The following is a 10656-nucleotide window of genomic DNA, read 5'->3' as shown; positions in this document are numbered from 1 at the left end:
AAACAGGTGACAAAAGAGCTAAAACAGTATGACAACAAAATTATAGAATGCAAATTCGAGAACAACAGCTGGGTCTTTATGAGACAGAGAACAGACAAAAGTTTCCCTAATGCCTACAACACTGCCATGGGTGAGTGTGACACCCTCCCAGTGGAGGTTACATGAACCACCCCCCCCAAAAAAACAAAAAAACCCACAACAACACACAAAAGCTAAAGTGTTAGAACCAAACTGTGCTGCCTTTTGTGGTTCAGCTTTGGGGCTGAAGGCCGCGTGGACCGCGGAGGGCTCGTGGCAGGCCTGTGCCCCGCGTGGCTCCTGTCCTCCCTCACCTGTGGGCTGCTGCGGGCACCCAGGAGAGGGGTTAAAGGGCAGGAAATCGGGCTGCGGACAGGATGAATTTGTTGAATGACAGCCACAACAAAAGCCATGGTAGTTGCAGATCCATTCAAAACGCTGAAGCCATCGTCTGCCAGATGGCAAAAGATGGCATGAGCAGGGGAAATGTAATTTCCAGCTCCTAAGATAGTTTTACAAACAATGAAGAACAAAGTCAATGAAAACCTTAAAAAACATAAAATAAAAAAAAAAGAAACGTAAAACCTGCTATGCTGTCCTTCGGGGTGTGCTCTGGGTACAATGTGAGTGCTTTGGGAATTCAGAGTAGTGAGGGTCTTTCATGGGAAACAGCACGTATTAATTAGGTCTCTAAGGTAAACTACTACTGGCAGCAATTCTGGGTTGCTGTTTTTAGTGGAACTGAAAGAAAAAGGCAGATAAGAACCAAGAATAAAGGTTAGTAGGATTATGCACTTTGAGTGCTCAGTCAGTGATGATGATGATCGTATGATAAGCTTGTGAGATAATATAGAAATTGCCACTTTGAGTTTTGTGGCTTAAAAGTTACTGTTGTACATTCGAAGGTTCTTGTTGGAGCTAACGTCTGTGTTCAGACAGGATGCGTTAATTTGGAAAAGAGGAGTAATTAAGCCCGTGTTGTTTTCCTAAAACCAAGTGGGTAAATACAATTTTGATCACATAGGGAAAGGTGCTTTCTTTAATAGTCATTTTGTTGTAATACCTTATTTCAAGCAAGTTACTAAAATAAAGAATAATACGCTCTGCCAGCTACACTGCAGCCTCCCCGTTCAGCGGGCACGGTGGCTGGTGCCGTGTTTACATGCCTCAGTGTGCGCTTCTCTCTGAGAGAGAGAAAGGCTGGAGGACTAGAGCGCGCACTTCCTTTAGAAGCTGTGCTTGAATGTGGACCATAGTGTGACGCACTGGGCGAGATCAATATCCTATACAAACTGTTTGGAGGGATCAAAAACTGTAGTGAAGACAGGCTTAAACCCAAATACTTAAAGTTTGGGTCTAGAATTAATAGTAAAGAGCAGCCACCAGAAATGCACTCATTTCGGGGGCGGGGGAGGGAGGAGCACAGTTGAAGCCACAGCAAGTCGCCCACGTTGGGAAGATGGAAAGTTTGTTGGGACGGAAACGTCTCCCCGTGTCCTCATCTCCCTGGGGCGAGTCAGCCGCCTCCATGAACCCTCACACGAGACTCACGTCTCCCTTTGTCCACAGCCGTGTGCAACAGCATCTCAAACCCTGTCACCAAGGAGATGCTGTTTGAGTTCATCAACAGATGTGCGGCAGCTTCTCAAGGACAGAAGCGAAAGCATCATCACCTGGACCCGGACACGGAGTTCATGCCTCCACCACCTCCCAAAAGACGTTTGACTTAAAGACCTGCCTCTGACTTCAGGATTGAGAGGAAAGATGAGTGAGGAAAAGTGCTGTTGCCCCATTTTCTTTGCGACCAGAGAAATTCAAAACAGAGTGTGGCTTGATGTTGATACACATTTGACTTTAAAAAAAAGAAGAAGAAAGTATTGTAGCCAGCCTGTAAATATTTGATGCATTTGTTTCCTCAGTGCTACAGTACATCATGGACTTAAACATTTTGTTTATATCTGGTAAACTCAGCCTTACCTTGTGGAATCTGAAGACTGAAATATCCAAAGGTTTAAATGAGATCGAAATCAGTGAAAAAGAGGCCTTGTTTATATACGGATAACTTCCACTTTAATTTATAAAGTTAGCAATCTAGAACTGTGAGCGCCTAGAACACTGTATTTTTTAGAAGTTGTATTTCAACTATGATAGATTTTCCTTTTAAAACATTTAGACAATGGCATTAAATATTCTTGCTATTATTTATCATGGATTTCCTACATTTCTGAAATTCTTGTATTCAAAACCAAATGACAAAGTTGTTAAATATTGTGCTATATTAAAGAACTTGGTCTGGCTTATATCATTTTAAGAAGTTGTTTTGGAAATGGAAAAGTAAAAAAGTAAAGCTCCAATTTTGTTAATTTCATCCTTTCTAAAGGAGGTATATTGAATCTTTTCATCGTCTCTTTCTGTTGTTTGAACTGCAGTATCAGCTATCCAATGTATCCACTCTGGCAGTGGTCCCGAGTTACTTCATAGAACTTAGAGACACACCACCCGGTCCTGTGTGTGTTGTTCTCCTGGGAGACTTTTGTTCTCTTTCTTTTTTTTGGTTTTAACGCCAGGGCTACTTCTGCTGTACCTCAGTGGTAGCACATTGTAAATTACGTTAAAACACACAACTCACTGTGATGATGGGAGTGATATCAGATACAGACAGTGTTGTATTTGTTCCCTTGCACCAAACAGCAAAGGAAATGCCAGCTGACTCCTTTAATTAGAAGGTAATGTCAGTGGAAGAGAATGCTGTCACTAGAAAATGCTCTCCCACTGCTTGATAAATGCAGAGGCAAAGACTAGACATCTGTAGGAACTAAACATCAAGGAAGCCAAGACATTTATTTTCAAAGCCAGAATTCTCTCATCTTCTATTCTGGGAATGCTATTTCAGTTGTACATCTGAATTTAAAAAAACAAAAAACAAAAAACACATTTACTGATAGATAATGGATTTAAAGAGTGGCTAATTGGTCACATGCCATTGTTGGGAAACTGTGTTCTGATTGGTTTGTGAAGGAACTCTTGAAAATTAGCCTACTAGAAGCTAATGTATTTATTTTTAGAGGTACAGCTTTTAAGTATGTGTATTTAAACAAATTTTCATGATCTGAATTTTATATATGTATATGCATATATATGTGAGTATATGCAGCAGTGTATATTCTTCTGCTAATACAGTGAGAAACCCAAACAGGTCACGTAGTAGATTGAGTATCTGATAGGATTTCTATATCAAATAGCACAGATGAACCAAACACGTATTTATATTCACCCGAGTTTTAATGTTTTTAAACAAAGTTTCTTCCTGCAGTGCTTTTCTATATGAAATACTAGAGTCATGCTTGGGCTTCTTCCTTTATTGTTCCCAAGTTACGTAATGTATAGTGAATTTATTCAAAATGCCATTTTAGTGTTTCTTTCCTAGAGTACTTTTGTGCGTTTGAGCACAACAGGGATTAAAACATCTGACTGCCGCACTAACTGTTGAAAAATGGAAATTGGTCAAGGTTTCATGGTATCTTGTACAAAGCAGATCTAAAAAAAAATGCCTATGCAACTCCAAATAGTCCGACGCCTGCTCCACCAGGATTGGTGGCTCTTTTCACAAGGTGCATTGCTTTCTTCCAAACCCGTGTAAACGCAGAAGGCTCTTGCAGATGTAAGAGCAAGCTTTTGTCAGCAGTCTTTAATGGAGTTAAAATGTTTATGGTAATTGTAACCTTTTAAATGAGTTACGTGAAAAGAGCATCTCATTTTTAATACACCCAGATATTTTCTCCTTGCCTTTGTGCATTTTCCAGGACTTAATTTTCTTAATTTATCTTTTCCTTTCAATGGTAGTGAAGTATAATAAGTAGATCCCATTTAGCCCCTGAACACATTACCATCTGCAGTGTCATAAAAAGTCATCTGGGAAGTCGGGGTGGGGGGTGGTGGTGGAAGTCTGGAGTCAGGATTTGGGACGTCATGAAGGAAACACTTTCTTTCTCAGCCCACTTCATAATAACTGTTTTCTGACACTGAAGTTTTGTAGATGAGAATAAGAAAACTTTACTTTCCTGAGCTACGACATATAACTTTGCTTTGTGTTTGGAAAAGATGTGGAAGACTCGGCTGCCTGGCTGGTTACATTTGCTTTCCATGAAATGCTCAGAAAATGTCAGGACATTCCTTCTCTAATAATTGTGTGTCAGTGCAGTATTGTAATAAAACTACTGATTTAAAATAATAGAAAGTGTATCTACTTTGTTTTCCTGGTGATGCCTTTGTGTCCCTTTATATAACCAACGCACTCGTGTCCCTTTTATTGCTGGCATCAGATCCTGCTGCTGTCCACCATACCCATCAAAATCCACCTGGTTTTGTTGCATTCTAGAGATTAGCATGAAGACTTGGAAAATCTTCTGTTTTCCTTCCTGAGAAACCGAGAAACTTGGAAGTTAAGAATCAAATACTTCCAGATGGAGAAAACTAATGTGGTAGAGAAAACCCCGGGGCTCAACCCAAAGACCAAGTCTAGGCTCTGCCTCTCGTTGCTTCTCTGTCCTCTCTAGAACTTGTTTCTCCCCGCCCCCATCTATAAGATGCCAAGATTGGATCAGATGATCAAAAAGAAGCTTTTCAGGTCTGACATGATTCTTGTGTAAAAACCAGTGCTTTGTAAACATCCTGTATTCACAATAATAGCAATATGACCATTATGGAATAGTCTCCAAGCCCAAAGATGCCCTAAAGACAACCACTCTGTGCAGGGAGGTACCGTCATCTCAGCCTCATTTGTAGCTGAGGAAGCTCTGACCCAAGGCAACATAGCTAGTTAGTTGTGAGCTGAGACCCAAACACAGGTCTTTCTACTCCAGGTCCTAATTTACTGTGCAGTCAGTACTCCCTGAAAGGCTCTGGTACAGCCTCTGTGAGGAGGGCTGCTTCTGTGCCAGGGTCCCAAACTATTGAAGCTGTTTCTTTGGTGCTAACAGGCAATAGGCCCCAAGCACCTCTCTCCAAAATAAGATGAAGTTGGGAGCAGGAAAGTAAACACATTTTTAGGACCTTATTTAACAATATTTAAATGTGAGTGACGCAGAGGCCGTGAAAAGAAGTTTAATAATTCTCATAAAGATGCTAAGTTCCAAAGATGCAGTTAGCAAGAAATAAGTGATTAAATCACACACTGGGCCAGCATTTCCTGATTGTCACATAGTTTGCTGTCAACTCTGATGCTTTGGCAGGTTATCGTCAGCCTTGGTCAATTGCAGATGTGTCCATCCCCTCCCTGGACTCAGCTGTTAGGTGACCTCCCAAGCTTCTAAGACGATTTCACATTTCAAAAAAATCAGTGCACAGATCTGGGGTAGCCAACTGTTTTGCCATGAAAGGTCATTTACAAAAAACTGGGTTGCCATCGTTTCATAAAATAAAGGGAATCTTAATACCCGAAAAGGAAGTAAGGCATAATTTAGAAGAAAAGACATGCATTTACGCAGACCAAATTTTGTTTTATGAAAGTCTCACTACACCATCCTTTGCTTCTACATTTAACCCCAAACTGGTGAAAACTTTTTCATAGGCCAGTGTTGGGAATCACTGCATAGGTGAAATTCCAGATCGGGGCTTGTAAGTGGGGAGAGGGCATGAAAACCCCAGGGAAGAAGCAGCCCCTGGTTCCATAGCTGAAGGTCGTTTTCATAGTAACTGTCGTCCAGCTACCTCACAATGGTTGATTGCATTGTGCTCTTGTGATCGAAGATATATAGGTGAACAATGAAATTATCTGAATGTTTAAAAATACACAAATAGAATGAAACCCTCACCCCTTAGAGGTACAAAAATAAGCATAACCGAATATAACACAGAAAAACAGAATTTGGCTTTGACAGCAAGTCACACCAACAAGAGTCACCAGTTTTCACAATTTCGAAGTCGGCACATGGTCTATTTTCCCTTTTTTTTTTTTTTTTTTGCGGTACGCGAGCCTCTCACTGTTGTGGCCTCTCCCGTTGCGGAGCACAGGCTCCGGACGCGCAGGCTCAGCGGCCATGACTCATGGGCCCAGCCGCTCCACGGCATGTGGGATCTTCCCGGACCGGGGCACGAACCCGTGTCCCCTGCATTGGCAGGTGGACTCTCAACCACTGTGCCACTGGGGAAGCCCTATTTTCCCTTTAGATTGCCGCCACCGGAATGATCTTTCAAAACTGCGAAGCTGCTCTTGTTTTCCTCTCCAGTCAGAGCTCCCTGGCCCATGACATCAGAGGCCCTGTGTGACCCGGTCTCCACCTGTATATCCAGGTTTGGGTCTCACCGCAGTGTGACTCCTGGCTGTCCCAAATCTCCATGCTCTCTGCACTCAGGAACCTTTGGTGCTTCTGCTGCTTCTGTCAGAAAGCTCCAAGCTCCCTTACCCCCAGGATCAGGGAGGCCTTCCCGCCACAGGTAGCCTCCTGGCTGTCACGCTGTGTCGTGATGGTCTCCCCTGGGCACCGTGAGCGGAGGGACTCTGTCATACACAGCACAGGGCTCGGCAACAGTGGGCACCCGGCAGTAATTAGGGTGGGAGGTTCACGTGCCTTTTTGTACTTGCTATTGAGACTCAGTCAAGATGTGGGAACTATACTCGATATTTTCTTTTTTTGTTTTCTTTTGGCCTCATGCAAGATCTTAGTTCCCTGACCAGGGCTCGAACCCATGCCCCCTGCAGTGGAAGCATGGAATCTTAACCACTGGACTGTCAGGGAAGTCCCTATACTCAATATTTTGTAATAACCTATAAGGGAAAAGAATCTAAAAAAGTATGTATATACATACAATGTTGTGTTAGTTTCAGGTGTACAGCACAGTGATTCAGTTATAAATGTATCACTGTGCTGTACACCTGAAACTAACACAACATTGTAAACCAACTGTACTTCAATTTAAAAAGAAAAAGATGTGTTTGCTCTTGTCTCCCTCAGTTTAGCTATATAGGAACAGAAAATTTTTTTGTCCCTCTAGCCTTCTCATCATAGAAGCACTGATAACATCTCTCGTTTCTTGAGAATTTCTTCACAGCCCATCTCTGATGCATCTTGTATTTAATCCTGATTAGAAGTGTCTTGTCTGTTCTTGCCTTTTGCACTGAAAATGAATGCTTCTGAGGGAAACTTCTCCGCAGGAAGAATCTTAAGACAGTGCCCTGGTCTCCACGCTGTTATATACTCTGAGGGAGGTGTGAAGGAAGCAGTGTTTTCCATCACATCTTACTTTTCAGGGCAGTTTCACGGAGCTGAAACTAGAAGGCTGCTTCTCCCCACCCACCTGCTCCCGCCCGACTTCTGATGTTTCCAAAGAGAAGTCCTTTGGTAGCAGCTGAGGCTTTTCAGTTAGTTTTAAAAATAAATAGCAGTCCGTGATCCCTTAGCGTGAATTGGTGCTTCTAGCCTTGTCTTTTAGAGTGGGAAAGGCAAGTGAAAGATACTCTTCTCGTTGCTACTATCGAATGCTATCTTCCAAGATCTAAAGGAATAAGAAACTTTACTGTTTCTGTAGAAGTTCTGCTTCCCCTCCGAAGGCCGTCAGGGGAGCATTGTATAGCTTTCATCTACAGCATAAACACACACTGGAGGTGAGAGCCACAGAGACCCCAACCGAACAGCACCACAACCAAAACTTTCATATAATAAATTTTCTTGAAAATTCTGTATGTGGGTAGAAACCAGACACCTGGACACATCACATACAGTTGGGATGATGCAGGAGGTGGAACGTGGTCTAGGCCTTGGTGGATGGGTGGGATGAATGGGGAGGGGCAGGTGTGGACAGAGAACGTGGGGAGAGGATGCTTTCCGGGGCTGTGTCTAGAGCTTGTGTGCAGGGCAGTGGTAGGAAATATGGCTGTCCTCAGCCCATCCTAAGCTCACCAACCACCTACCCACCGCTGGCCCCTTGATCTCCTTCCAGCTGTTGACCCATTTCTCTCTGTTCCCCTTTCCTTCGGAATTCCTAGAAGGAGGTGATCGCACTCACTTGCTCCTTTTTTCCTCATCTCCCTTGAAGCCACTGCCAACAGGCTCTCGTCCCTGCTGAGACTGCTCGTCACCACCACCAGTGCCTCTACAGGTCACATCCACTCTCTGAATTGACCCGTCAGCACCATCAGTGTTTCAGTTTCTCTGTTTTACTTTGTTACTTTTTTTTTTTGGCCACGCCAGTGCGTTATGCGGGATCTTAGTTCCCTGCCCAAGGATGGAACCCACACCCCCTGCAGTGGAAGCGAGGAGCCTTAACCACTGGACCGCCAGGGAAGTCCCTGTCACTTCTTTTTAATGGGAAATTTCCTACATATACACAAATAAGGAAAATGGTAAAATGAGCTCCCCCATCTTCCCAGATTCAGCAATGATCAATGTGGCAGTTCCTGTTTATTTTATATACCAACTAGCCCCCCACCCTCCATTACACACATGCGTGTACACACACAACATACACACACGATTATTTTTAAACAAATCACAAACGACTCCCTCCTTGTTGAACCCTTTCTGTTCTTGGTTTCCAGGCCACCATAGTTTCTTGGCTTTCTTTCCTTCCACCCACAGTTCTCTCTTGCTGAGCTCTCTTTATCTTCTCAACCTTTGCATGTGGTAGTGACCCAGGCTCAGTCCACTGGCCTCTGTGGACACTCTCTAAGAGATCTCTCCTACTCTCTGAACACTAATACCATCTACACACAATTTCCAAACCTATTTCTAGCCTGGATCTCTCTCGTGAATTCTAGACTCAACTATTCAACTGACAACTTGACATCTTCACTTGGATACTTCATGGTCACCTGAAGCTTAATACGCCCCAGACTGGACTTTCCTCCTCCTGTAGACTTCCTTCTCTTCCCACAGGCTTCTCAGAGAGCTCAGTTCATGGCAGTTGTGCTTTTCCAGTTGCTTGAGAATCATCCTTGATTCTTTTCTTCCCCTGACACTTCACATCCAATCAATCCACCAGCAGATGCCAGAGGCACTACCTTCAAACCGTAACCAGAATTCAACAACTTCTTACCCTCTTCAAACCGCTCATCTCGTCTCCTGCCTGGATTATTGCAATAGCCTTCTAACTGGTCTCCCAGTTTTCACTCTCCCTCATCACCTTCTCAATTCAGTCCCTCCACAGCTGTCTGTAGTATTTTTTAGAACATGTCACTCAACTACTCAAAACCTTCCAGGGCCTTCCACCTCATTCAGGATTAAATCCTAAATGCACATCGTCATCCATCCAGGACTACATAACCTGGCCTCCAGCCGACTCTCTCTCATCTCTTCCTTCTTGTTCACTCTGCTCATCGATTCTGGCCCCTTTGCAGTTTCTCCAACTTGCCAAGCATGCTCTGACTTGAAGGGCTTGGAACTTTCTTTTCCCTTTACCTGAAATGCCCTTCCCCTCGATATCCATAAGTCTCACCCTCATTTCATTCGAGTCTCTAGACAAATGCCACCTCATCAAAAAGGACTTCCTGACCATCCCATCTAATATGCCACTCCCATCACCGTCTACCTTCTTACCCGAATTTATTTTTCTACAAGCGTTATGATCTAACATATATGTTTGCCTCTTGTCTGACTCTCTTTAGAATGTTAATTCCATGGGAACTGAGAATTCGATTTCATTCATTGCTGTATCTCCAGTACCTAGGCCAGTCTGGCACAAAGTGTAGGAGCTCAGTAAATATTTCTAGAATCTATAAATGAACTTGGGTTACACAGATAGGCTGGGGACAGATTATGAAGGGATTTGAATGTCTGGCTAAGAAGTTAAGCTAAATTTGGTCAATAAAGAGCTATTGAAAGCTTTTTTTTTTTTTTTTTTTTTTTTTTTTGCTGCACTGCCCAGCTTGCAAGACCTTAGTTCCCTGACCAGGAATTGAACCCGGGCCCTGGGCAGTGAGAGCACGGAGTCCTAACCACTGGACCACCAGGGAATTCCCTGTTGAAAGCTTTTAAACAAGGGAGTTTTTGGGTGCAATAAACTGGTAATAATCTGTCGAAGGTGGCCAGTTGGGAGGCTATTGTAATAATCCAGGTGAGAGATAAAGAACCCAGGATAGGGTGGCATCTGCCAAAATCGAGGAGATTGGATGTGACAGGCATTCAGGAGGGAGAATCATCAAGATTCGGCAATCAGTTGAGAAACCAAGTTTACCTGCAAGGGTTTGAGCTGAGGTGGGGTGACGGTGGTGCCCTTAACAAAGCAGAGAGGTGGCAAGGAAGAGCTGATTTGGGGTTGGGATGAAGAAGGGGCCTCTGGACGTGATGAGCGAGAGGTGCTGTCAGGAGATTCAGATGGAATTGTCCAAAGAGAGGGCAGAAATTTAGAACTGGAGCTTGGACAGTCATACCACTCGCAGGATTTTAAATTCGTCCACACAATAGTGATGGTGAAAACAGTGTGTGTAGAAGGTTTGGAGTACAAGAGGGTCAGAAACCCCATTGATAGTGGGTAGGAGAGGGAAAAAGAAAAACAAAACTAAGAAAGAAAGTAAGGCATCAAGAAGTAAGAAGAGGCTCAAGACGGTACAGCCCACAGTCGATAAGAGAGAAATGTTTCTTTTTTTTCCTTTGCCAAAAATAGTTTTATTGAGCATTCAAAGATGAAAAATGCTGAAAGCCA

General features: G+C 43.4%; 1 protein-coding gene across 6 annotated transcripts in view; it reads left to right on the top strand.

The window, feature by feature from the left end:
* RNGTT (RNA guanylyltransferase and 5'-phosphatase) overlaps positions 1–2318 on the top strand; it is a 220065-nt gene extending 217747 nt beyond the window's left edge. For 5 of the 6 annotated variants that reach the window (XM_089921849.1, XM_089921854.1, XM_089921850.1 and 2 more), the window contains 2 exons: positions 7–130; positions 1588–2318. In XM_089921849.1, coding sequence (XP_089777975.1) covers positions 7–130; positions 1588–1748 — 285 coding nt within the window. In that variant the 3' untranslated portion in view covers positions 1749–2318. The remainder of the gene's footprint in view (positions 1–6; positions 131–1587) is intronic. The other variant, XM_089921848.1, reaches the window with a different exon arrangement.
* Positions 2319–10656: the final 8338 nt, after the last annotated feature.

This window comes from Delphinapterus leucas, chromosome 12 (genome assembly GCF_059928025.1).
Source record: "Delphinapterus leucas isolate spDelLeu-1000000601 "Yukka" chromosome 12, BTC_Dleu_Yukka2, whole genome shotgun sequence".
NCBI classification, from domain to species: Eukaryota; Metazoa; Chordata; class Mammalia; order Artiodactyla; family Monodontidae; genus Delphinapterus; species Delphinapterus leucas.
The sequence above is the reverse complement of the archived record's forward strand: the minus strand, read 5'-3'. Positions and strand labels throughout refer to the sequence as shown.